Source organism: Spodoptera frugiperda, chromosome 28 (genome assembly GCF_023101765.2).
Source record: "Spodoptera frugiperda isolate SF20-4 chromosome 28, AGI-APGP_CSIRO_Sfru_2.0, whole genome shotgun sequence".
In the NCBI taxonomy this organism is placed as follows: domain Eukaryota; kingdom Metazoa; phylum Arthropoda; class Insecta; order Lepidoptera; family Noctuidae; genus Spodoptera; species Spodoptera frugiperda.
The window spans coordinates 6,666,273-6,694,113 of record NC_064239.1 but is presented as its reverse complement, the minus strand read 5'-3'; the positions used below and the strand labels follow the sequence as shown (position 1 = coordinate 6,694,113).

The 27,841-nt window shown below is 40.5% G+C and overlaps 3 protein-coding genes across 10 annotated transcripts; 1 reads left to right on the top strand and 2 right to left on the bottom strand.

Moving 5' to 3' along the window:
* Positions 1–697: 697 nt before the first annotated feature.
* On the bottom strand, positions 698–5,319 carry LOC118265196 (trypsin, alkaline B-like). The gene is made up of 4 exons (XM_050706084.1): positions 5,209–5,319; positions 4,620–4,791; positions 1,672–1,930; positions 698–1,567 (listed from the first exon to the last, which is right to left on the bottom strand). Exons 1-4 carry the CDS (start codon positions 5,249–5,251, stop codon positions 1,241–1,243), a joined length of 801 nt encoding a protein of 266 aa, XP_050562041.1. The 5' UTR covers positions 5,252–5,319; the 3' UTR covers positions 698–1,240.
* A 1,783-nt stretch (positions 5,320–7,102) lies between these two features.
* On the top strand, positions 7,103–10,722 carry LOC118265198 (trypsin, alkaline B-like). Its single transcript, XM_035577991.2, has 4 exons — positions 7,103–7,248; positions 7,510–7,678; positions 9,825–10,080; positions 10,275–10,722. The coding sequence occupies exons 1-4, from the start codon at positions 7,206–7,208 to the stop codon at positions 10,599–10,601; spliced, it is 795 nt and encodes a 264-aa protein (XP_035433884.2). The 5' UTR covers positions 7,103–7,205; the 3' UTR covers positions 10,602–10,722.
* On the bottom strand, positions 9,168–27,687 carry LOC118265205 (trypsin, alkaline C). 8 transcript variants are annotated; one of them, XM_050706086.1, is made up of 5 exons: positions 27,526–27,687; positions 27,271–27,439; positions 26,879–27,134; positions 26,427–26,757; positions 9,168–9,177 (listed from the first exon to the last, which is right to left on the bottom strand). In XM_050706086.1, the coding sequence occupies exons 1-4, from the start codon at positions 27,566–27,568 to the stop codon at positions 26,434–26,436; spliced, it is 792 nt and encodes a 263-aa protein (XP_050562043.1). In that variant the 5' UTR covers positions 27,569–27,687; the 3' UTR covers positions 9,168–9,177; positions 26,427–26,433. The 8 variants fall into 8 exon arrangements, with proteins under 8 accessions (XP_050562043.1, XP_050562046.1, XP_050562045.1 ...); XM_050706085.1 differs by lacking the exon at positions 9,168–9,177 and adding an exon at positions 16,756–16,865; XM_050706089.1 differs by lacking the exons at positions 9,168–9,177; positions 26,427–26,757; positions 26,879–27,134; positions 27,271–27,439 and adding exons at positions 12,536–13,024; positions 13,137–13,392; positions 13,529–13,697 and having other exon boundaries at positions 27,526–27,651.
* Between the last annotated feature and the right edge of the window lie 154 nt (positions 27,688–27,841).

Genomic DNA, 27,841 nt, shown 5'->3' with positions numbered 1-27,841 from the left:
GGCTACTGTGCAACGTGTTCGAATCCCTCGTCGGGCAAAAAGTGATAATGGTATTTTCTGGGCAAAATGACCATTATTAGCCCGGAGTTCGACGGTGTTTCCACCCCTGTGACCGTCTGACCTCTCTCCGGTCGTATTGGTCTGCCGTCTCATCGGGTTCAGAGAGTGAGGGAACAGAGAGAGGGAGAGGGAACCTGTGTTGGCGCATATACTATAATATATCCTGCGTAAGTGCGTAGTGGCACAGAATAGTAGTAGCCCGGTCAAGATAGTCAGTTGACCGTGAAAAAAATCTTTATCGATTCTTCTTTGATAAAAAACATTTTCGAGGTCAACATTATGGATTTTCAATTTTTTCTCGAAAACAGTAAGTTTTATCGTAAAAATATCACAATCCTGTAAGAATCTTGATTTAGGGATAAGCATGCATGTATGTATGTACTCGTATGTCTTAGATATAAAACCCCTTTTCTAAAACCCCGTTAAATGTTTTATTCCCTACTCTATGAAAATGACGGCTACACGCTGTTTGTCGCCGGTCTAGTGAGTGCGACAGTGACGAACTATTTTAATTTTATCTCCAAAGTTATGCATCCTGATTTATCTAGGTAGGTACCTAAGTAAACTTCTCTTTATGTAGTCCTATAGTCCTATTACAGATTGAACTGTTAGTTATAGAAAAATAAAACTCGTTAAGAATGTTATTTACAATTTTTATTTTTCTCTTAAGCAGATTAGATACCAGCTGGATTTGGTATTTTACTGGAGTTTCCCGACCTGGGAAGCTCCGATTAACGGCACTTGTAAGTAAAAAAATTATCAATAGGTAATACCCAATATATTACGCTAGTTATCAGTAGTATCACAGATTATAATTAGCAATCAGAAAGTAACATTTTGATAAGAACTATTATCACAGCTATTATGTAGGTAGGTACACTGTATGGCTATGTTTGTAACTACTTGTTTTGATTGCATTTCCCGTTGTCCACATATTTTTATTACTCATTAATTTCCTATTTGTCGGACATAACGTACCTAAACCTTTATAGTTAAGTTACTATCTCCTTGTTGACATTTCATTTCTTTTTTTTTTGCAATATTTACTAAGAACCAACTGCTGCATACACAATATAGTTACGTAAGATAGTTTACACCTATTTAGTTCTCGCAATATTGTCCAAGTTAAAAAAATCATCGAATAAAGAAACTTAGGGATAACTAAAACTTAATTCATATTTTAATTTGCGTTAGCCACAATCCAATCGGTATATTGAGTAACTCGTGCACTGACTCCAGGATAGAATGGATCTGCGCAGTTAAATCCCCAAGATGTAACTCCAACGATGATGTCTCCGTGATGGGCGAGGGGTCCGCCAGAGTCTCCCTGACAGGCGTCCTTGCCGCCCACATCCAGGATCCCGGCGCACACCATGCCTTCGTTAATGTCTGGCCAATCCTCGTAACCAGGCTGAGTCTTGAGGTAAGCGTAACGAGCTGCACACTCTTCCTGGTTGATGACGTTCACGTGGACATGCAACAGCTGCTCCGAATGCGGGCCGTTAGTCTGCAATATTCCAAAAATATTCAGTTAACTGTATTTAGATACCTACATATCTACGGGCTTATTATTATTGCTAGAACAATGAAACAAAATGAGTGTCAACGTACCCACTGATGGCCCCAGCCTACGTGTGTTACAAGAGAGCCGTCAGCCACGTTGTACTGAGTCCCAGGAATCCTCGCTTGTTGAACAGTATTGGAGAATACAGCTGGTCCGGTGAAGCGGACGATGGCCACGTCATTGTTCCAGATCTTGTCTATGTATTGCGGATGTATGATCACTCGCTGTATGGTATGGACGGAGCCACCTTCACCATTTCTGAATGAAGTGCCAAGAACCACACGCCATTGCCAGTCAGCGTCTTTACTGAAAAAAAAAACGTGTTAACAATAAATTGTGGAAAGTTGTAGTATTGTAAGTACTATTACTTACAATAAAATTTATAATTATAAAAAACTAGCAAAACCCGACGAACTCCATTTCGCCACCAGACGGGCTATTTTATTGATTTTATTCAGATTTTTTTTGCTATAAACCTCACGGCACGCAAGACCTTTCCAACGAATGCAAAACCGTGGAAATCGGTTCATGCGTTCTGGAGTTATAGCGTCAGGAAGGAAAACCCGACTTATTTTTATACTAGCTTCCGCCCGCGACTCCTTCCGCGCGGATGTCGGTCTTCGCGTGGAAGTTTTGTTTCTCCATTTTGAGTAACTCTGACAATGACATCTTATAAATATCTATTGGACCCAAATACAGCGAGGCCCATAATAATTAAGGAGATCCCTCTTTTGAGCTACTGCTGTTGAGCTCGCGTTCTGTAGAATAAAACTGAAAAATAAATGCGTGGTGACTGAACATATAGACAGACAGACAAAAAAAAAATTCAATTTGGGTTTGGTATCGATTCAGTAACACCCCCTACTATTTATTTTTTCTATATTTTCAATGTACAGAATTGACCCTTCTACAGATTTATTATAATACTAGCTTTTGCCCGCGACTTCGTTCGCGTGGAATAGTGACTTCCGGCAAATTTTTGGTTTTAACCACATAGTTCCCGATCTCGCGGGATCTCTTCAAAAATGAGACGTGGAAGATATTCCAGGGAACTCTTAAAAAATCAACATAATGAGCTCTGCGTTTGAATTTAATAGATGTATACTCACTTAGGGCATTGAAAAAATAGTTTAAAAACGGACTTAAACTAACTTAAAACTAAAGAAAGCTACGAATTACGAATTTATAACAATTAAAAAAGAAACTATATTACAACCTATCCTCTATGCTATAATAACCAAGCTTAAACTAAATAATTTAAAAGAAACGACTTAAATCTAATCTAATTAATTTATAAATTAGACTTACAATTTTATTAAAAAAACTAACTACAGTAACTAACTACTAATAATCGATATCAAACTAAACCTACGTTAAATAGTTTAACCAAAAAACCAGGAAAACCCAACAAATAAACTTATTAATTGACAAATACAACGAAACCAATTTAGAATATACGAAACAGCAGGACCACTACAGACAAATAATCATACGACTGATAATACACTTTTTCTACGATAGTACCGAAGCGCTCGGCCGATACCCAACCAAATGAATGTAACGAAACCATAGCGCGATCTATTTCGATCTATCGAGGATAAAGACAACTTGGATTATTTATTTATACTCCGTTCGGGCATTTTCTTTGTACTAAAAGTTTAATTATATTGATATTATTTTTTTCATACCTTTTTACTATTTATTTACTTTTTTTCGATGAATTAAAACAATAACATGAACCGAAGTCGTGTAACGATCGACATAGAATTATCTATACTCCGTTAGAGCATTTTCTTTGTACTAAATGTTTTATTATATTGATATTATTTTTTTCATACCTTTTTACTATTTTTTTACTTTTTTTCGATGAATTAAAACAATAACATGAACCGAAGTCGTGTAACGATCGACATAGAATTATTTATAAATAATTTATTTCTTATTTTTATTTTTTGATTTTTGAAATAAAAATATATCTATGTCCTTTCTAAGGTTCTAAACTATATCTGTACCAAATTTCAACCAAATCCGTCAAATAGTTGCGGAGATTAATGGTATAAGCATAGAATGTTCGACGTGATTCTTTAATTTGACATAACTTTTTTATTTATGAACCGATTGACATGAAACAAACACTAAATGTAAATTTAAGCATCCCACAATATATTCGTGAAAACCGCATCCAACTCGGATCAGCCGTTTCTGAGATTAGCGCGCACAGACGAACAGACAAACAGACAAACAGACAAACAGACAAACAGACAAAAAAAAAGTTAATTACATTTTTGGGTTCGACATCGACATAACAATAACCCCTGCTATTTTTTTTATTTTTATTTTCAATGTACAGACAGCACTTTTCTACGATTTTATTATATGTATATAGATATGAATATGAATGAATGAATGAATGAATGAATGAGAGTGTTATAAACGTAAGAGTAGACAAATATAATCAGAAAGCTCCGAACTGCTAAGCTATCGGGAGTTATACGTGTTATTGTGAGTTAACCATAAGAGATAGACATTTGCTGTCGTGGAATATTTTTTAAACAATTTTAAGGAGAACATTTCCGTCATACATTATATCTGTGTAGCTTTAACCATTAAGGCTGCACACGCGACGGAAGCTTAAAAAATGGAGTAAGTTCTCCTGTTTTCCCAACATTTCACTTCACTGCTCTGCTCCTATTGATCGTAGCGTGATGAAAAGTATACTATAACCTGCCCAGGAGTATGAAGAACAATTGTACCAAGTTTCATTGAAATCTGTCGCGTGGTTTTTATTTCTATAAAGAACATACAGACAGACAGACAGACAGACAGACAGACAGACAGACAGACAGACAGACAAAAATTTTTCTGATTGCATTTTTGGCGTCAGTATCGATCACTAATCACCCGCTGATAGTTATTTTGGAAATATATTTCATGTACAGAATTGACCTCTCTACAGATTTATTATAAGTATAGATAATAGATAAAATTTACTTACTAGAAGCAATGTGCTGCAGAGAGCACCGCAGTGGAGGTCAGCAGAGATCCACCGCATCTTTGAAACCAAAAGAACATGCCTGACGATGAGTATTGCATGTTTACCATGTAAGGGTACTCCTCGACGGTAGTTTCTGTACCACCAACGATACGGCTGGGATTTCTCGGGACCGCTATAAAAATAATATTTACACACTTATAGTAACCAGCTTTTGCCCAGGACTTCCGCGTGGAACATAAATGCACTATCCAACATAAATATAATTATTCAAATCGGTAGGTACTGTGGTTAAAGCGTAAAGAAGACACAGAGACGTGAGTTACTTTCGTATTTATTCACTACTCGGCTCCTATTGGTCATAGCAGCAAATAGCATAGCAATAATTATGCACAATCCAACACGGAGGTTAGCTCGCTCAAACAAACAAACTCTTCAGCTTTATGTATTGCCATAACCAGGGCCGATTTGGTAACTTTTCAAGAAGCCCTTTTTTGAGCCTTGTAATATAAAATTTGTGGATATAACATACTAATATAACAATGACAATTAAAGTGGTAGGTACATAATAATTTATTCTTTTATAACTCACCTAGTGCGGAACCTAGAAGAGCTAGGAGGACGAGGAGACGCATGCTGCTGGCGTGCTGGTTTACAGAGAACGATGCTGGAATGACCTCAGCTACAACTGGTCTTAGTATTTATACAAATTTTTGTACTAGGCTATAAATATATTCTTTATCTATAACATTCATCTACTTAATCTTCGATTTTATATTAAGGAAACCCCAAAAATTATGTTTATCATTTTTTTTAAATTAGGTACTCAATCGAATATGACCATGCGTATTTTTTTAATCTTTTATTTTAAGGGCTTTTATTTATTCTTAGAACATGCCAGGTCCGTTGACTAAGGTCTGAGGCATACGTAACAGGATATCATCACTGACGCGTGAACACCTTATAAGTTTATGGCAACAGATGAAATAGGATTTGCTAAAATCACTAAAAGAAGCCCAAAATCCATCATATTCAAATTAAATGCGATGCCTATTTAATTTTCACTTTTTTAATAGATACATACAAGTTCTTCTTTGTTGGAACATTAATCAAAATATAATTCATTACGTTCATTTAATGTGGTCAGTGGTGCCAAGTGCGACTACCCAGCACGAAGTCACAAATTCAGTAGGTTTTTCCTTTAAGAATTTCCAATAACAAGAATGTGAGCTTTCAGTTAATTCAATGAACTCTGAGAAGAAATGCCGAAACAAATTCAGAGGTCATTGTCTCTTCAAGGCCATACTTCAGAGTCAAAACAATATTTGAAAAAAAAAATGTAATTACTTATGTATTTTGAGGAAAGAAACACAACAGTTTGAGCGGACCTGTTCTGACAGCAGTACGCATGTGTCGGTTTACAATCACCTTTAGCTGACTGATCCGACAAACATCGTTATATCGTCACGCCTTTAATCCCTGAAGGGGTAGGCAGAGGTGTACATTATGGTACTTAATGCCACTGTGTACACCCACTTTTCACATTTTATGTCGTAAGTCCCATGTAATAGGTGGTGAGCCTATTGCCATATACCGGGCACATTTCCAGACTCCGTGCTACCACCGAGAAATTTTCGAAAATCCGAAAAAAGCTCAGTAGTACTTTGCCCGACCCGGGAATCGATCCCGAGACCCCTTGTTCGGCAGTCGCACTTGCAACCACTCGGCGACATTGGGGTAGGTCACACAAATGCTTAAACTGCCAGAACTGTGGGTAAATGGCAGGGCAAATTTTCTCACGGTCCTTTTTTTGAGGGGAGAATCACCCAATGATTTCCTCCGCCTTGGGGGAGGCGAGAGAGAGTGTCAAAACTCGTACTGACTCAAAACCTCCCCGTTCGTACTACTGTTTTTCGAGCCTGATAGCCCGGTACCCCACTAGGCAGTCCGCATCAATATTATTGAATTTAAATAATAAATAAATAATGAGTAAAAAAACAACAATATTCATAAATGTCATGATAAAAAAGAAATGTCAAATTAAAACATTTATACTTTCATCTCTGAGTTTCAGAGAATACCTTTGCACAAAGGTCAAAGCTTTTTGCGCTTTTCAACGTTTAAGATTCAATCTTGAGAAATCTTTCCTACCCAAAGGGTAACAACAAACAACAGAACTCTATCATCCTTTTTACTGCCTACTCACACGAAAGTAATGTAAATAGTATTTAAGTAATAGGAAATTTTAATTGTAACAGACCGTCTGTATTGTACCTACACCGATGATGTCAACAACTTTTTAGGTTTCATTAGTTGGCATTAGATACCTAATTATATTTAACCTACCTATTCAAAAATACCAAACAAATTCCCACAATAAAACTGGAATTGATAATCATTTTTACTAAACAATTTGTTTTCAGCTGTATAATTGGATTACAACTAGATAAAGCTAACGCTTTGGGGTTTTCTTAATGGAAAACCTAAGATTACGTACTATGACAAATGATTTGATAAAGATAGTAGAAACTAGTATAAATACTAAGGTCTGGTATCAAGTCATATTATACGAGTCGATCAGCTAGAACCATGCGTGCAATCATCCTTCTGGCCCTTCTGGGCTCAGCCCTCGGTAAGTGAAAATGGGATTTGTCGCAACAAAATTAATTTTATTTATTTAACTTTTTGCAACTTTATTGTACAACTGTGGGCTTAATGCCATAAGCATTATTGCTAGCCAGTGATGCAATGAGAATGTGGCCGGTGCAATAAAATGGTAGATTTTCGTTCAACGAATTTGATTAAAAAATAATGCTATTAAGCTTTGTTTTTTCAGAAACTTAAGCTACGGATGGAATAATACAATGAATAAATGTCTACTTTATTTTTATAGCGTTCAATAGGCACTCCAGCCGCATTGTGGGTGGTACAGCTACAAATATCGAGACCTACCCTTATATGGCGAACATGCAGCGTTCCCAATTTGGCATCTTCTTCTCGCAAAGTTGCGGAGGTTCTTTGTTGACTACCACTTCTGTGCTCTCCGCTGCTCACTGCTTCTAGTAAGTAAAAATAAAAATGACAATTTGGGTATAGTGGGCTTTTTTAATGTAGAATAATAAATATTTTGGACAAGTGTTTTTCCGAAATCAAAAATTTTATAAGTATCTTAATGTTTAAAAAAAAAGTCTACTTAATATAAAATACTTACACGTGACGTGGTTTTAGTACTAACTAGCTACTTCCGCGCGGTTCCACCCGCTCTGCTCGGCTCCTATTGGTCATAGCGTAATATTTTATAGCCTATAGCCTTCCTCGATTAATGCACTATCCAACACAAAATGAATTATTCAATTCGGACCAGTAGTTCCGGAGATTAGTGCGTTCAAACAAACAAACTCTTCAGCTTTATAATATTACTAGCTGTGCCCGCGACTTCGTCCGCGTGGAATAGTTATTTTAGGCATTATATTTATTTTTGCTAACAACTTTCTCAGCTTCATAAATTATAGCTGTTACCCACGGTTAATTTGTGCATTGAAAATTCGTGATAGCACTGGATTATGATTATAAGGAACAATCCACACTCATTTCTATACTATATGTGTTTCCATTATTTTCCGGAAACCTGCGCCTATAGGTTGGGTAACCGCCACCCCGGTTTGTGTTTCAGAAATAAAATTCCTAGGGTACTTTTTAGATGGGCTTGCTACATACGCGTTATAGCAGTGATAAGTCCCCTCTTTGAAGAGTGGCTTGAGAGGCGTCACGGCGTCCTCACATACCGCCTGACGCAGATACCTACTTACCGGACACGGAAGTTTCGGTTGGTACCTGTTTCGAATTCGGCGATAGGTAACACCCGTGAGGAAACGATCCTCATCACGCCCCAGCCGCCGCAGAAGACACTGCGGGCGTCGAGAATCGCGTGACGATCCCCGGCCACCGTAAGCGCGGGTCTGCGGACGGCGAGTAAGAGTAGCTCGTCGCCCGATCAAAACCAGACCCGTGCGTACCGTGCGTCGCGTTCTGTGCGCGCCTCAAAGAGCCAGGCCACTACAGATGGGACCCAATAGTCTAACAGACAACGTAAAAGATTACCAGGGCCCCGGCTCAAATCAGAACGGGGTGATTTTTACACTCCTTCGCGCTTCACCCAAGGCAGGAGTAGCCAACGGATGGTTTTCCCCCCTCAAAAAAAAAGAAAGAGTACTTTCTAGAACAAATGTTTTCTTTCATACATGGTGACGCAAGGTTATGAAATCCTTAAGGACCATATTTTTATACCCTATCATATTTTTATGACAATAAATTGAAGAATTGGATTTTGTTGTTTGTCAGGTATTTCAGCCGATATTATTGCACTATACGTAGAATCTGGTTGTACTTTGTTAGACAGCCACAATAAAATGTGGGCGTGTGGTAAACCGCTTTTTTGCCATTCTACGCTGTAAACAAACGCTTTCGATGGTCAATGATCAAAAAATGTTTTACTTCGTTAGTAAGACTATAATTTTTTGAGTATAGTTACACCAGGCTCCGCGTCGTTCGCAAACAATGCCTCTCCTCCTGGCAGCGTCGTGTTTCGCACATCATGCGGCGCGGGTGAATTTTATATCGGAGTTATTTTAAAATTGTAATATCTTCTAAGATGTTTATTGAAGTTTAGTGATGTCAAAGACAATTTTGTTCACAATTAAATACTCTTAATGAACAACACATTTATTTCGATAAAGATTAATATTTTTTCGTTAATACAACTCTTTACAAATAATGCATTAATTTCGGCCCAGTTTGATAACCATAAAAACGATTCTAGTAAGTTAATCCTAAAAGATAGACATATACTGTCGCGGACTTTTTTAGATCATTTTAAAGGAATAATTCTTTCATACATATAATTTTCGTATCTTGAACCATTTTCGCAGCGCACGCAACGGAAGCCCTCAAGAATTAATAATTTCCCCCGTTTTGTCCACATTTTCCTTTGCTTCTTCGCTTAATAGTTATAGCGTGATGTTTTATAGCCTATAACCTTCCTCGATAAATGGACTATCCAACACAAAAAGAATTATTCAAATCGGACCAGTAGTTCCGGAGATTAGCGCGTTCAAACAAACAAACAAACAAACAAACAATCAAACAAACTCTTCAGCTTTATAATATTAGTATAGATAAGTATAAGTATAGATTAAACTGAATTTTCAGTGAGGACTATGCATGGCAATGGCGCGTCGTCCTCGGCACCTCGCTCCGAAGCCAGGGCGGATCTGAACACTCGATCCAGCGCATCATTATGCACCCTCAATACATCGATGAGATCTTGAACAACGACGTCGCCGTCGTTCGTCTCAACGTACCGGCTGTGTACTCCAACAGCATCCAACCAGCGAGGATCCCCGGCCGTGACTACCACTTGGCAGACGGATCTCTTGTAACTCACGTCGGCTGGGGCAGGCAATGGGTATGTTAACGATCATAATAATAAATATAAAACCAATATTATTTGTATAATAATAATTGAAAACTTTAAGTCCAGCCTATAAACAAAAGCTGGTTTCTATGTTATGTAGGTATAGGCCAGTTACCTACTCATTTGTGTCTGATCAAATTATAAAATTTTAATGATATTATAAATATAACTTTGGCATATTCCAGACTAACGGGCCACTATCCGAGCAGCTGCTACATGTCCACCTGGATATTATCAACCAGGAAGAGTGTGCAGTTCGTTACGCTTACCTCAAGACTCAGCCTGGTTATGAAGATTGGCCAGACATTAACGAAGGCATGGTGTGCGCCGGGATCCTGGATGTGGGCGGCAAGGACGCCTGTCAGGGAGACTCTGGTGGACCCCTCGCCCACCACGGAGACATCATCGTTGGAGTTACATCTTGGGGATTTGATTGCGGCCATGCTTTCTACCCTGGAATCAGTGCTCGCGTATCTCAATACACTGACTGGATTGTAGCTAATGCCAATTAAATGAACAGTCCATTCATACTTGTGTACCATGTACACATACAGACCTGCTGCTTAGGATAACGTTTTTGTACATATTAATTTATTCAATTCTGTAAATATAATATCCATGACAAATATACAATACTTAGTCTTTTCATACGAAAATACCTATTTCACTAAACTTGTTACCTACATATTCGAAAAGCTTTTTCCACGATTGAAAGCTACTGAAGAGCACACACATACGTTCTATGTGTGGTTTCACAATGCCACCTGCTAGGATATTCTGTAATTGCTCAAACGCATTCTCGCCCGTCATTGGTCGAGATTATTCTCACAACCAATGACATGGCGGACCGCGATCGAGCTCACTTCGAATGTTTCGAACTGACAACTACGAAATTTAAAAAAATATTTGACTGCACGATTGGTGCGATGCCTGGGCAACTGGCTACCGCGCAACGTGTCGCGGGTTCGATTCCCGCACGGAGCAACTCTTTGTGATCCATAAATTCTTGTCCTGGGTCTGGGTATGATGTGTACGTGAACTTGTATGTTTGTAAACGCACCCACGATACAGGAGTGTGAAAATTCTAATGTGGGGTAATAACGGTACCTACCTAATTAAAAAGAAAAAAACTTAACATACATGGTAACGTACGTTTATACCGTTTATACAATAAATAGAAAAGGGGTTTTACCTACTTTTTCAGTGCCTAAAACTTGTTTATCGCTACCTAAGTAATTAACGGAGTTTCCCACGATATTGATTTTGTCACAATCGATAATTTTATCAATTTAGTAGTATAAGTAGGTAAGTAAGCCTTGATAACATTACATAGGGAAAACCGGCAAAATAATTATTTATTTTTTATGTCTATACGTATATTGGCGGAATGGTTGGAAGTTCGATTGCTGAGCTGAGAGTAATGGCATCTTCATGAGAGGTCATCAAATTTCAAGAATTGTAGTCGAGTCAGACACGCTTTCGCACCTCGTAGCTAATCGTGACGTCACACGATATTTCAAACCAATATATCATCGAATTTAGAAAATCGAGAAATTTAGAAGACCGACATTAAAATAAAATTTAGGAAACTAGTTACACTATTTAAAACCAATCGGTTTAGAAAGTTGGTGTTCAATCAGTTGGTGACAAAATTACTTAGTTAGGTTAGGTTAGGTTAGGTAGCAATTTATTATCGAATTGCCTTTTTAGTAGGCACTAGTCCGAAGCTGATCAGGCATCAGCCCTAAATGCGCGTGGTTTGGATTTTGTATTCTCATATGTAGTCTGTTGTACCTACATAGGACTTAAACAAACACGAGGGGCCTATAATACAGTTCACGAAGTAACTGGATGAATTTCCCCTTAAAAAATATGTAAGTACTCGACTAGTATAAGTAGTAGGGATGTAAACAATTACTTTTGAGATGTATATCTTATATGCTACGATTATTATTTCTTTAATTCAGGAACACTTTGCACTATAAACTACATATATTACTCAGATACCACTGGCTTTTGACCTTCGTCGCAATATTAAGAACACCTATCCATAGATGGGTATTTTATTCCTATCGAGGAGTGGGTCCAAAATTACCCATTGTCCTTTAGAAGTTGATTTAATGTAAGCCCCTGACACATAAACGTGAGTGACTGCTGTCTACTTACAATTTATTTTTATTTTCCAAGGAAGCAATGAAGTGATTTTACTTACCTAGACTTAGTTTAAAATATAATTGCAATTACCATTGAGGTAATTGTTAAAATGAATTGTTTAGGCGCTTTTTATGTAGTTTATTAATTTTAATTTCGTTATTTATTTTCATTCGATATTTTGTTTTACAAAATTTTACGTTTTCCACCCTAATGAGGCAGGGATCTAAATTCTGATTTGGAATGGATTTTTTTAGTAATAATAGGAACAACACCTTAATGAATAAAATTACGATTAAATGTTAAAATTGTTTATTTTATCTGGTATTATTCAAAGGAAACAATCTTTAAGCCTTAAAATTATAATTTATTTTGCGAAACCCGTATTGTGTTTTGGTAGTTGAGCTGACATAAGAATCAGATTTCTTATTTCCATGGGATCACATAAAATGCCTTTTAATTAGGCGTTCTGGGAGATCCATTGGGTGTATTTTGAGACGCGAGCGTTGACACCAGGGTAGAAAGCATCAGCGCACTGGAAGCCCCAGGAGACGACACCAACGATGACATTCTTGTTGTGAGCGAGGGGACCGCCAGAGTCTCCCTGGCAGGCGTCCTTGCCTCCGACGTTTAAGATACCGGCGCACAGCATGTTGTCGGTGATGTCAGGCCAGTTTTGGTAGCCGGGCTGGGTCTTCAGGTAGGCGTAGCGCTCAGCACACAGCTGCTGGTTGATGATGTTGATGTCCACGTGCTGCAGTTGCTCAGGGGCAGAGCCGCCGCTCTGAAGAATACAAACACTTTGTTACTACATACATTCTATAGGAACTTAGTAACGTTAGTACACCGAATTAAACAGGTTATGAAATAAAGCCAGTAGATAACGAAATCCTTACCGAGGTTGTTCCCCATCCGATGGTGGTGACGAGGGTGTTGTCAGGAAGATTGTAAGCGCTGCCGGCGACGCTAGCGGGCTGGACGCTGTTGGAGTATACGGCAGGGTTGGCCAGACGGACAATGGCGATATCATGGTCGAGGGTGTTGGGGTTGTACTGCTGGTGCAGGACCAGCTGGGACACTGAGTGCTCAGAGCCACCGCTGGACGCGAAAGAGGTTCCCAGGCGCACACGCCACTCCGAAGCACTGTCACCGCTGTGTCACAAAAGTAATAAATTGTAAGTTTGAGATCACAACAATGTTGGGAGAATTCATCGGTTAGTTCACTAAATGCTTGGTGGCATACGATTGTATGTCAGTAACGAAATCATAATATGGTTGAAGTACTTACAAGTAGCAGTGAGCAGCAGAGAGCACGGAGGTTGTGGTCAGCAGAGATCCGCCGCAGGCCTGGTACCACCAAATGCCCCACAGACCGTACTGCATATTGGACATGTACGGGTATTCCTGCACGGTGGTCGGGCTGCCGCCGACGATACGGCTGATGCTCTTGGGGACCGCTGAAGGTAGAAAACCACATCATTAAGTTATGGGTTACAAAGGGCTGCTTGTTAGAGTATATTTCAAATACGTAAAATAAACTCACCGAGAGCGGTGCCCAGAAGGGCCAGGAAGATGATGACGCGCATTGTTGTTGTCGACCAAGTGACTGTTCGATACAATGGTCAAGACGAGTCGCGTTCTTTTATATGAAACGTTGTTATCAATATCTTTTGATTATCTTATAAGTAATACTTACATATGCACTTAATTACCTAGTCGGCAGATAACTTGGAAAGTAATGAAGATTACCCACATTACATCTGGAAATCCCAGAGCGTGGTCTTGTTGTTGGATAGTTTTCTTTAAATAAATACTTACCTCGACCTAATAAACGGAACGGTTATCAAAACTGGGTTATTCGATTGCCCTAATATGAAATTGCAGCATGCCTGCAGCGTGTGACGACAAACGTGGTGACAGAAATTTTGTGAATTCTGAAATAAATTGTAAAGTTTTAATTTTTTGCTTACGCTCGTTGAGGACCCCGTAGCTAGGGAGGGCCGTATATTTGATACGGTGCTAGCTACGCCAAAACTAAAGCAACGCTAGCTGTCGTTATGGACAGCTAAAGAGATAAAAAAATATAGGTACTAGTAGGTAAATGGTTTTTGACTGTACAGTTGGCACAGTGGCTGTCACACAACGTGTATCGAACGGGTCCAATTCTCCCACGTAGGTCCCTCGTTGTGTGATCCACAAATTGTTGTAACGGATCTGAGTGTCATGTGTACCTATGTGAAATTATACGTATGTAAACAACCGAAACAGTGGCAATTTTATGTACTACCTAACTGTCTTACTTTGGGGGTAACGGGGCATACTAAATAATCCGTATCGTATGACATTTTAAATAATACATAATATGTATTTCAATAATTCACATAATCATTGATTATGGCGCATTTACATTAGTCGGTTAGACCGTATTCGGCTGCTCAATTTACGTAAGCGTTTCATTTAAACCGAATGCGGCCGCCGCCTTCGGTGATCGACCTAATGTAAATGCGCCATTATACAGTTCGCTCAATAATTATTTAGTAAGTATGCAGTTAAAAATTATATATAGTCGTCCTAACCGATTTCAGTAACGGTGACCTTAGATAAGCTATTTCCTGTCGTGGACCCTGATGTGACTGGCCAGACCGAACTTAGTTTTTAAAATCCGATCACAATTAGAGCAGTAAAGCTGGCCGGCAGCGTTGTATGTATAAATATAAGAGGGCTTAGGTCGGTCGTTACGTAATTGACGCTTTACGTCTAACGTATTTAGGCGCTGTTTTTCGTACGCTTTAACATTTAAAAATAAAGATTAAGTTAATACAGAGACAGTAGACGATTATTGCTATACTAAATAATTATATCTATGCTTTATAACGAAGCCACATCTCTTGTCCCTGTACTCAATCAATCTTTCTTTTCGTACTTGTATACCAAATAAGTGTGTATACTGTAGGTATACATAATTTAAAATGAGCTTACTAGCTTGGGGTAGGTACTTTAGAACTTACTCCCAAACTGATTTTATAACGTTTTCTATTTGAATACTTAGTAACTAGGTACTTCGCACCTAAAATAAACATTTAATATAAGTTAATCATGCTACGTATTTTTTTCTTGCTAACCTTCTTTCTCCAAGACCCGAACTATGGTGGAGACCTTGGGTTCACCATGAGAAATAAAGTGCCAAAAATATAGATGTTATATGTGCTTCTAAAGGTATTTTAGGTAAAAGCTCAAAATTCCGAGGTTTTGATTATTGCTAAATATTAAATAATCTTTATATTTTCTTTGGCCATTTTTATTTGACAAATTGCGATTCTAAGAATCACGTTTTATAACATTCGCAACTTTTTCACAGTAGTTAATGTTTGTTTGTTTTCTTCAGTAGGCCTTTCTATGAACTAATGTGAAGAAGTTTTCGAGGTTACTTTTTTAATTGCATGAAAAAAAAGTTTTGTTTTTCTATATCTATTGCTTTTTGATATTTTTATCTGATTAGTATTCATACCGTCTTTGAGACAATTGATTCCATAAAACCTTCGACACTCAGATGAGATCGATGGGGACTTATGACACTTTAATTTTTGTCATTTGACTAATAATTTGATGTCTCCTTTAATCTCACAAGAAGTTGGTAAATAGATACAAACAATTATAAACGTAGATATAATGCGACTCGTGAGTCAAGTAATCTGTTAAAATAAGCCCTTAGACAAATTGATCCGAAGTCAATATTCGCATTCGCCAATATCGTTGCTAGATAATATCACATTTGTGAATGTCAAAAAATTTACATTCGTTACATCACTACTTGCCACGCACCGTCCCGGAGCAGCCGTGGACAACGTAACGGGTTACCGAGGCTTCGAAGCAAGAGCACAGGTAGGAGTAGGAACATTCCCTCTTGCCTCATCCAAGGTGGCAGGAGTAAGTGAATGATTTTGTATTTCGTTGTGTGAGGAGGCTCAATTTCCCGCTTCCCAATCTTCCCAATCCCCGATTCACCAATAACCCTTCAATTCCTAATCCCCAAAAGGCCGGCAGCGCACTTGTTACGCCTTTTATGTTTCAAGCCGCCCTTGGAGGCGGCGGCGATTGCTTACCATCAGGTGATATGTCTCACACACCGGTAAACTAGCAGTAGTTTACCGGTGTGTTCCATAAAATAAAAGTACGTATATGGTTTACTGAGCCTCCGGCTCGAATCAGGATTAGGAACTATGTAATTTTTAGTCAGACGCTCCCTCTCGCCTCGCCCAAGACGAGTCACGTCATTCGATGATTTCCCTCCCTCAAATAAAGGAATAAGTATTGGTCACATCGGTGGTTATTGGATCACCATACGTAGGTTACTTATTTTAACTCTAACCATCAAAATATTTTCTATCCGAGTGACTTTTGTAAAAAGCTACCTATATGCCATAATTATGGAATTATTTATGTACATACCTACACTTCAGGCATCCTATAGGTTATAGATTAGATTTCAGGTATTAATCAAAGGAAACAACAATCTTTAAGCCTTAAAATTATAGTTTATTTTGCGAAACCCGTATTGTGTTTCAGTAGTTGAGTTGACATAACGTTTATCAGACTTCTTATTTACATGGGATGACAAATAATGCCTATTATTTAGGCGTTCTGGGAGATCCATTGCGTGTACTTGGAGACACGAGCGTTGACACCAGGGTAGAAAGCATCAGCGCACTGGAAGCCCCAGGAGACGACACCAACGATGACATTCTTGTTGTGAGCGAGGGGACCGCCAGAGTCTCCCTGGCAGGCGTCCTTGCCTCCGACGTTTAAGATACCGGCGCACAGCATGTTGTCGGTGATGTCAGGCCAGTTTTGGTAGCCGGGCTGGGTCTTCAGGTAGGCGTAGCGCTCAGCACACAGCTGCTGGTTGATGATGTTGATGTCCACGTGCTGCAGTTGCTCGGGAGAAGAGCCGCCGCTCTGGAGAATACAAACACTTCGTTACTACATAAGTTCTACAGGAACTTAATTGCGACAAATCCAACTGCGAAGTGTAAGTACACCGAATGAAACAGGTTATGAAATAAAGCCTAAGTCAGTAGATAACGAAATCCTTACCGAGGTTGTTCCCCATCCGATGGTGGTGACGAGGGTGTTGTCAGGAAGATTGTAAGCGCTGCCGGCGACGCTAGCGGGCTGGACGCTGTTGGAGTATACGGCAGGGTTGGCCAGACGGACAATGGCGATATCATGGTCGAGGGTGTTGGGGTTGTACTGCTGGTGCAGGACCAGCTGGGACACTGTGTGCTCAGAGCCACCGCTGGACGCGAAAGAGGTACCCAGGCGCACACGCCACTCCGAAGCACTGTCACCGCTGTGTCACAAAAGTAAGAAATTGTAAGTTTGAGGTCACAACAATGTTGGGAGAATTCATCGGTTAGTTCACTAAATGTACGATTTAATACGATTGTATGTCAGTAACAGAATTATATTATGGTGGAAGTACTTACAAGTAGCAGTGGGCAGCAGAGAGCACGGAGGTTGTGGTCAGCAGAGATCCACCGCAGGCCTGGTACCACCAGATGCCCCACAGACCGTACTGCATGTTGGACATGTACGGGTATTCCTGCACGGTGGTCGGGCTGCCGCCGACGATACGGCTGATGCTTTTGGGGACCGCTGAAGGTAGAAAACCACATCATTAAGTTATGCGATACAAAGGACTGCTTGTTAGAGTATATTTCAAATACGTAAAATAAACTCACCGAGAGCGGTGCCCAGAAGGGCTAGGAAGATGATGACGCGCATTGTTGTTGTCGACCAAGTGACTGTTCGATACAATGGTCAAGACGAGTCGCGTTCTTTTATATGAAATGTTGTTATCAATATTTTTTGATTATCTTATAAGTAATACTTACCTATGTACTTAATTACCCAGTCGGCAGATAACTTGTCAAATAATGAAGATTACCCACATGAAATCTGGAAATCCCAGAGGGTGGTCTTGTTGTTGGTTAGTTTTCTTTAAATAAATACTTATCTCAAGCTACTAAACGGAACAGTTATCAATACTAGGTTTTTCGATTGCCCTAGTATGAAATAAAACTTAGCAGTGTGTGACAATAATGTGATGACAGAAATTTTGTGATATCTTCTAAAATGAAATAGAAAATGTGTAGTTTTCATTGTTTCCTTACGCACGTTGAGGATATTTTATTTGAAACCACCGTGATCAGCACCATAATATAATTGATACGAAGCTAGCAACGCTATCTGTCCAAAACAGACACTAAAAAGACAAAAACAATATACTAGTAAATGGTTTTTGACTGTACAGTTGGCACAGTGGCTGTCACGCAACTCGTGTATCGAGTGGGTCCAATTCTCGCACGTAGGTCCCTTGTTGTCCTGATCCGGAGCTGCGGACTACCTAGTGGGTTTACCGGGGCCCTGGCTCGAAAAGCAGGAGTAGGAACGGGGTGGTTTTTAGTCTGTAAGAGTCTGACACTCCCTCTCGCCTCGCCCAAGGCGGGAGAAGTCATTGGATGATTTTCTCCCCTCAAAGGTCCCTTGTTGTGTGATCCACAAGATGATGTTCCGGATCTGAGTGTCATTGTGTATTTGAAATTATACATTTGGAAACCCACACAGTGGCACACTGGACACAGTGACAGTAAAATTTTCTACTTAACTTTTATACTTTGAGGTTGACGGTGACGGGGCATAAGTTAAATTAATTAGGTTTTCTAATACACTAAATAATCCGCACCTTTGACATTTTAAATTAAATAATATTACTTCCCATAACCATTGATTATACAGTCCTAACTTGAATAATTGTTATATATGTAATTATTTAGTATGCTAAAAATAAAGATTAAGTTATTACAGAGACAGTAGACGATTAACAAAGAGTTGCTCCGTGCGGGAATCGAACCCGCTACCCGTTGCGCTAATTGCAATTCTAAGAATTACGATTTATAATATACGCACTTTTTCACAGTAGTTAATGTTTGTTTGTTTTCTTCAGTAGGCCTTTCTATGAACTAATGTGAAGAAGTTTTCGAGGTTACTTTTTTAATTGCATGAAAAAAAAGTTTTGTTTTTCTATATCTATTGCTTTTTGATATTTTTATCTGATTAGTATTTAAAGATAAAGATAAAGAGAGTTTATTTGCAAATATGGATTATTACAATAAAATGTGATGTTTAGTTACATTGCGAGCTCAGCCATATTTTACCAGGAGACATGCAAATCTATCTATACTTACCCATAATAAATCTGTAGAGAGGCCAATTCTGTACATGAAATATATTTCCAATATAACTATCAGCGGGTGATTAGTGATCGATACTGACGTCAAAAATGCAATCAGTTTTTTTTTGTCTGTCTGTCTGTCTGTCTGTATGTTCTTTATAGAAACAAAAACCGGCCAAGTGCGAGTCGGACTCGCCCATGAAGGGTTCCGTAACAGCAAGTAGATGACATAATATAAAAGTTATAAAATAACTTGGTTTTACATAGTGTTTGTATGAACGACAAAGTTATATTTGCGGTTTTTGAAAATGTTTTATTTCTTAAAAACTAATAATGATATCTAGTTCAAACCAATTTTCGTTGTTAGTTTCTATTGAAATCTACAGCATATATTTTTTTTAGTTTTCTCACTTTCTTATTTTAAAAGTTAGAGGGGGGGGGGCACTCATTTTTCCACTTTGGAAGCGTCTAACTTTCAAACGATTGATTTTAACGTAAAGTAGTTTTAGGAACCTTAATGTCTTTTTTAAAGACCTATCCATAGACTTCCATCACGGATATGTTAGCTTAAAAAAAATTTTTTTAATCAGTTCCATGTATGGAGTTCTACCCTTTAATTTTTAAATTTATTATTTTTTATTCAAAATTCAAATAGCGGTTACCGGAATACATCAACTTACAAAGTTTCAATTATGTAGGCCCAACAGTTTCGGAAATAAATGGCTGTGACATACGGACGGACGGACGGACAGACAGACATGACGAATCTATAAGGGTTCCGTTTTTTGCCATTTGGCTACGGAACCCTAAAAACCACTCGACAGATTTCAACGAAACTTGGTACAATTGTTCTTCATACTCCTGGGCAGGTTATAGTATACTTTTCATCACGCTACGATCAATAGGAGCAGAGCAGTGAAGGGAAATGTTGGGAAAACAGGAGAACTTACTTCATTTTTTAAGCTTCCGTCGCGTGTGCAGCCTTAATGGTTAACCTGAGGACACAGTGGAACATACGGTGGCGCTGTGCCCTGCATGGGCTGAGCACCGCCGTGTCCTCAGGGATGTAGTCGGCGACGGCGACCTCTCGCGTCCGGCATTGGTACAAGCCATGGTGCGGAGCGAGGGGGACTGGGATGCCGTCTCCTCCTTCTGCGAAGCAGTCATGCTAGCTAAGGAGGAGGCGGGAACGAACCTCCTCACGCCCCAACCGTCGCGAGAGACACTCTGGGCGTCGGGGATCGCGCGACGATCTCCGGCCACCGTAAGTGCGGGCCTGCGGACGGCGAGCAAGGGTAGTTCGCCGCCCGACCAGAACCAGACCCGTGCGTGCGGCGCGTCGCGTTCCGCGCGCGCCTCAAAGAGCCATCAGACCACCACAGATGGGGCCCAGTAGGGCTGATGCCTAATCCGGAGCTGCGGACAACCTAGCGGGTTTACCGGGGCTCCGGCTCGAAAGGCAGGATAAGGAACGGGGTGGTTTTTCCTCGCCCAAGGCGAGAAAAGTCATTGGATGATTTTCCCCCCTCAAAAAAAAAAAAAAAACCTTAATGGTTAAAGCTACATAGAAATAATGGAGGATGGAAATGTTCTCCTTAAAATTGTTTTAAAAATATTCCACGACAGCAAATGTCTATCTCTTATGGTTGACTCACAATAACACGTATAACTCCCGATAGCTTAGCAGTTCGGAGCTTTCTGATTATATTTGTCTATTCTTACGTTTATAACACATTCATTCATATTATAATAAATCTGTCGATGGGTCAATTCTGTACATTGAAAATATTGAAAGAATAAATAGCAGGGAGTGTTACTGGATCGATACTAAACCCAAATATGTGATTTTTTTTTGTCTGTCTGTCTGTATGTTCAGGCATCACGTGAAAACTAACGGTTCGATTTCGATGAAACTTGGTATAATTATACCTTACTATCCTGGACAAAAATAGGACCCTTTTTATCCTGGAAAAATACGTAGAAAAATCTTTATTTTTCAGTTTTATTCTACAGAACGCGAGCTCAACAGCAGTAGCTCAATAGAGGGATCTCCTTAATTATTATGGGCCTCGCCGTATTTGGGTCTAATAGATATTTATAAGATGTCATTGTCAGAGTTACTCAAAATGGAAAAACAAAACTTCCATGCGAAGACCGACATCCGCGCGGACGGAGTCGCGGGCGGAAGCTAGTATAAAATAAATTAACAAATTATAAAAGTTCAAATTATACAAAATGTTTCATTCAAATTAAATCAAAATGAATTTATGTTAAAAATAAAATTTAAAAAATATTTACTTGAATATAAACCATATTATATAATAAAAGTACTCTGTGATATAAACAAAAAAAATAAAAAAATTGTAAGCGAAAGTCACATCAACAGATACAATGTCAAAAATTATATATTATGTAGTTTGGAGTAATTATTAATCTAAACTAACACATTATTTACAACTTAAAAATACCAAAAAAATAAGGAATAAAAACTAACTTAAAACTAAAATAAAGGCAATAGGCGTGGTTAGGTGTGGTTAGGCGTCGAAGTACTCGTCCGCATCGCTGTCACTGGGGAATGTTCCCAGTAGACTGGAGATTAGCCGCATTGCCACGTTGTATGGCAATGCTTATCTTTTGACCGAAGAAATAGCCAGCCTTCTGGTCACGCGTAGAGTCGAATAGCTTATGTGCAATTTCTTTATATAGAGAATGTGCACCAGGACCCCATGGCCCAAGTGTTTCGACCCCAAACGGCTCAAAACAATAATTGCCAACTAAGTTAGAATATTTGCGCCGCTTGAGGTCCTCTGCCGCGGAAGCAGCCGCACCAGCGCATGCAGCAGTACTTAGAAGGTGAGATGGCGCAAGGGTGTCTACACACGTACGTTTGGAGTTGTCATAAATAATAGTAAAAATGTCCAAAATATGTACGGTAGTTATTGAAATATTAGTTTATTTTATAAGTCTTTTTTATAATATTATCCATTGGAAAATCTGCAACATTGTAATATGCTTTGTCGACTAAAAATTTTCGCAATTTATTTTTTAATAATGACATACTCAAATCTCTCCAGGACTTAGGCAATTTATTAAAAATTTTCGGTGCCATGCAACAGACACTCTTGCTCATAAGTGTTGTGTTCGCTCTTTGAAGACATAATTGGCTATTGTCTCGTCTATTTCGTGGTACTACGTCGTTCATTTTTTTTAAATATTGGGGATTTGACTTGACAAACATAGACACTTGTTAAAATGTTATATTGTTTAAAATACGGGAAGCAACTATCTGTAGTATCTAGTTTAAACATTGCACGAATGCACCTTTTCTAAGCTTTGAATGCCACATCTCTATCGGTTGATTTTCGGTGTCAGTTTCTTCACCCTTGGGTAGCTCTGACCACTGTCTGGTGAAATCCGTATCCACGTACTCCCCACCGGATCCTTGTCCCAGAGGATCTCGGCGGATGTGGCGGTACAAGTCAGCAGATTGGGATGGGATGCGATCTTTTTTTGCATCCTATCCTTGGCGGCCTGTCTGCTTCTCTACTGAGGACCCGTCAGCTTGTGCGGATACCATAACGGGGGTGTTGCGTCAGGGCATGGAATACTACATTCCATTCTCGGATGCGACATCTTTCGGTGGGACTCGTCCATGGTTCGATGCCGACTGCAGACGTGCTGAAGCGCGAAAGCATGCGGCATACTTGGCATGGGCGGATGCCAGGCGTCGTAGGGCTGACGACATTCTTCAGAGGAAGAGAGCCTATAACCGGGCTGCCAAGTCATGCAAAAAGGCATTACGGATGGCTCGGTTCAACCACATTGGCCGAATAGGGAACAAACTGGCTTCTTACCCAGCGGGTAGTAAAGCGTTTTGGTCCCTGGCCAAGGCGGTTGAATCGAACTTCTGCCGCCCTTCACTCCCACCTCTCCTGGGGCCTAACGGGACGCTGGCACACACCGCGGTAGAGAAAGCGAACCTGTTTGCTTCTCTATTTGCGGAATCTTCACGTCTTGATACTGGTGGCGCTTTGCCTCCTTCTCTCCATAGAGTTTGCGAGACGAAAATGTCAAAAATTCGCATACGACAGAAGGAGGTATATAAGACGTTGCGTAATCTTGACGTGAACAAGGCCAGTGGCCCCGACGGAATCCCAGCCGTGGTTTTAAAAATCTGTGCGCCTGAGTTGTCTCCAATCCTGACACGCCTGTTTCGACTTTCTTTGGAGACTGGTCAAGTGCCGGTTGCATGGAAGCTAGCCAACGTGCAGCCTGTGCACAAAAAAGGTAGTCGTGCCGACCCTAATAATTACCGGCCCATCTCGGTCACGTCCATACTCTGCAAGAGTATGGAACGTGTACTTAACAACAGGCTCCTGGCATACCTTGAAGGTAACGACCTCCTCAGTGATCAGCAGTATGGGTTTCGCCGCAACCGATCCACTGGGGACCTTCTTGCGTATGCCACCCACATTTGGAGCGAGGCCATCGAGAAGCACGGGGAGGCAATAGCGGTCTCTCTCGATATATCGAAGGCCTTTGACAGGGTTTGGCACGACAGCCTTATCGGCAAGCTTCCTGCATATGGACTTCCCGCTGATCTGTGCAGATGGATTGCAGACTTCCTGAGGGATCGGTCAATTCGAGTAGTCATTGATGGCTGCTCGTCTGACCAATTTGGCATCAACGCCGGAGTCCCTCAGGGGTCAGTACTTTCAGCAACGCTCTTTTTGCTGCACATCAACGACCTGCTTAAGCCCGGTATCTTTGGGTATGCAGATGACAGCACAGTTGTTGAAAGGTATGTGTCCGATGCGCGGAGTAGCGGAACACAGATCCGGTCTCAAAGAGAATCCATGGTCGAACGGTTGAACTCGTCCTTGAAGGCGGTTTCCGATTGGGGTGACGCCAACTTGGTCAAGTTCAACGCTACCAAAACCCAGGCGTGTCTATTCTCTGCCAAACGGAGTCAATTCCCGCTGGCTCCGACTTTCCGAAATGTGTCCGTTCCGGTAGCGGATCGTCTTGAGCTTCTGGGCGTAACTCTATCGCCAACGCTTAACTTCGGCTCTTATATAGAGTCGAAGGCGCATCTGGCTGGTAGGAAGTTGGGTATCCTCTCGAAGGTGAGACGGTACTTCACACCGAAACAACTGCTGAGCCTGTACCAAGCGCAGGTTCGGTCATGTATGGAGTACTGTTCTCACCTTTGGGACGGCTCGGCCAAATACCAGCTGGATGCGCTCGAACACATTGAAAGGCGTGCCAAGAGGCTCATCAATGACGATGCGCTTGTGGAGGCCCGGCTTCAAAGCCTTGAACACAGGCGCAAGGTCGCAAGCCTTTCCGTTTTTTACCGGATACATTTCGGAGAGTGTGCGGGGGAATTGCACAACTTGATTCCCCTAGTCCTTTTCATCATCGAACCACAAGACAATCGGCGAGGCGTAACCGCTTCATGGTAGATATCCCACCCACTCGCACGAAGCGCTTCGCTTCAAGCTTCCTTGTGCGAACTGCTAGGGAGTGGAACTCCTTGCCGGAGTCTGTGTTTCCTGATGGGTATAACTTGGGTGTCTTCAAGGCCCGAGTGAATAGGTTGCTTATGGGCAGACGTGCTCCACCGTAGGCCGTATCATCACTTACCATCAGGTGAGATAGCGGCCAAACGTCGACCCATTAAATGTAAAAAAAAAAAAAAAAAAAAAATTCCTCAGAATATATTCCTGTATCGAAGATGAGGTTCAGCTAATCCGTAGTAGGCGGTAAGAAGCGCTACCTTGGAAACTCTTAGCGACAATGCATGCAGCGCATATGCGGATTTAGTGCGGATTTAGTTATTTTTTTAGTGTTTTGCAAACCTTCACTATATGCGATTTCCAGTTCAGATTTTCGACAATTTCTAGACCTAAAAACTTAGTGCTGACTACTGTTTCAACAGCCTGATTGTTATAATTTACATTAAGTTTTTACGGGGTATATGGGAACTTATGACACTTTAATTTTTGTCATTTGACTAATATTTTGATGTCTCCTTTAATCACACAAGAAGTTGTTAACTAGATGCAAACAATTATAAACGTAGGTATACTGCGACTCGTGACTCGTGAGTCAAAAAAGCTGTTAAAATAAGCCCTTAGATAAATTGATCCAAAGTCAATATTCGCACTCGCGAATAACCCGGACAAGCCGTGGACAACGTAACTGGTTACCGAGGCTCTGGCTCGAAGCAGGAGCACAGGCAGGAGTAGGAACGGGTGGTGACACTCCCTCTTGCCTCATCCAGTTCTCCTTACATATTCATTTTATTCTAGGTTCCTGACCTCAAAAGTTTTGGATAATGGATAAAAATTAAGGCCGTCCTCTTGGTTTCGTGTGTTTTTCCCTCAATAATATGAATAATCATTTAGTCTTTTTAATAGCAATTTAAATCACTTAAGAAACTCATAGCGTCTGTGTACAAATACACGGCATCATCTATTAGCGCTAACGAAATATTTGTGTTATGTTTACACCTATTAAGTACGTTTACTGAGCCTCCGGCTCGAATCAGGAGCAGGAACGAGGTGGTTTTTAGTGAGACGCTCCCCCTCACCTCACCCAAAGCGGGAGACATCATTGAATGATTTTCTCCCTCAAATAAAGGAATAAGTATTGGCCACATCGATGGTTATTGGATCATTATACGTAGGTACTTATTTTAACTCTAACCATCAAAATATTTTCTATCCGCGTGACTTTTGTAAGTTACCTATATGCCATAATTATGGGATTACCTACACTACAGGCATCCTACAGGTATTAGATTTCAGGTATTTATCAATGGAAACAATCTTTAAGGCTTAAAATTATAATTTATTTTGTGAAACCCGTATTGTGTTTCAGTAGGTAGTTGATTTGACATAACATTTATCAGACTTCTTATTTACATGGGATGACAAACAATGCCTACTTATTATTTAGGCGTTCTGGGAGATCCATTGGGTGTATTGGGATACGCGAGCGTTGACACCAGGGTAGAAAGCATCAGCGCACTGGAAGCCCCAGGAGACGACACCAACGATGACATTCTTGTTGTGAGCGAGGGGACCGCCAGAGTCTCCCTGGCAGGCGTCCTTGCCTCCGACGTTTAAGATACCAGCGCACAGCATGTTGTCGGTGATGTCAGGCCAGTTTTGGTAGCCGGGCTGGGTCTTCAGGTAGGCGTAGCGCTCAGCACACAGCTGCTGGTTGATGATGTTGATGTCCACGTGCTGCAGTTGCTCAGGGGCAGAGCCGCCGCTCTGGAGAATACAAACACTTTGTTACTACATACATTCTACAGGAACTTAATTGCGAGAAATTCAACTGCGAAATATAACTGCTAAGAATAAAGCCTAAGTCAGTAGATAACGAAATCCTTACCGAGGTTGTTCCCCATCCGATGGTGGTGACGAGGGTGTTGTCAGGAAGATTGTAAGCGCTGCCGGCGACGCTAGCGGGCTGGACGCTGTTGGAGTATACGGCAGGGTTGGCCAGACGGACAATGGCGATATCATGGTCGAGGGTGTTGGGGTTGTACTGCTGGTGCAGGACCAGCTGGGACACTGTGTGCTCAGAGCCACCGCTGGACGCGAAGGAGGTACCCAGGCGCACACGCCACTCCGAAGCACTGTCACCGCTGTGTCACAAAAGTAAGAAATTGTAAGTTTGAGGTCACAACAATGTTGGGAGAATTCATCGGTTAGTTCACTAAATGTTTGGTGGCATACGATTGTATGTCAGTAACGAAATCATAATATGGTGGAAGTACTTACAAGTAGCAGTGAGCAGCAGAGAGCACGGAGGTTGTGGTCAGCAGAGATCCACCGCAGGCCTGGAACCACCAGATGCCCCAAAAACCGTACTGCATATTGGACATGTACGGGTATTCCTGCACGGTGGTCGGGCTGCCGCCGACGATACGGCTGATGCTCTTGGGGACCGCTGAAGGTAGAAAACCACATCATTAAGTTATGCGTTACAAAGGACTGCTTGTTAGAGTATAATTCAAATACGTAAAATAAACTCACCGAGTGCGGTGCCCAGAAGGGCTAGGAAGATGATGACGCGCATTGTTGTTGTCGACCAAGTGACTGTTCGATACAATGGTCGAGACGAGTCGCGTTCTTTTATATGAAACGTTGTTATCAATATCTTTTAATTACTTATCTTGTAGGTATTAGATTAATTAATATTAAGATAAACTAGATACCTACGTTATACAACGGTTATCCGGGAAAACCAGAAATTTGTATTTGGCGTAAGAAGTACTTCTGTGCGTATATGCCTAGATACGCACCTTATAAAAATAGAGTTGTACTAATTTCAGTTGGTAAACAACATTAC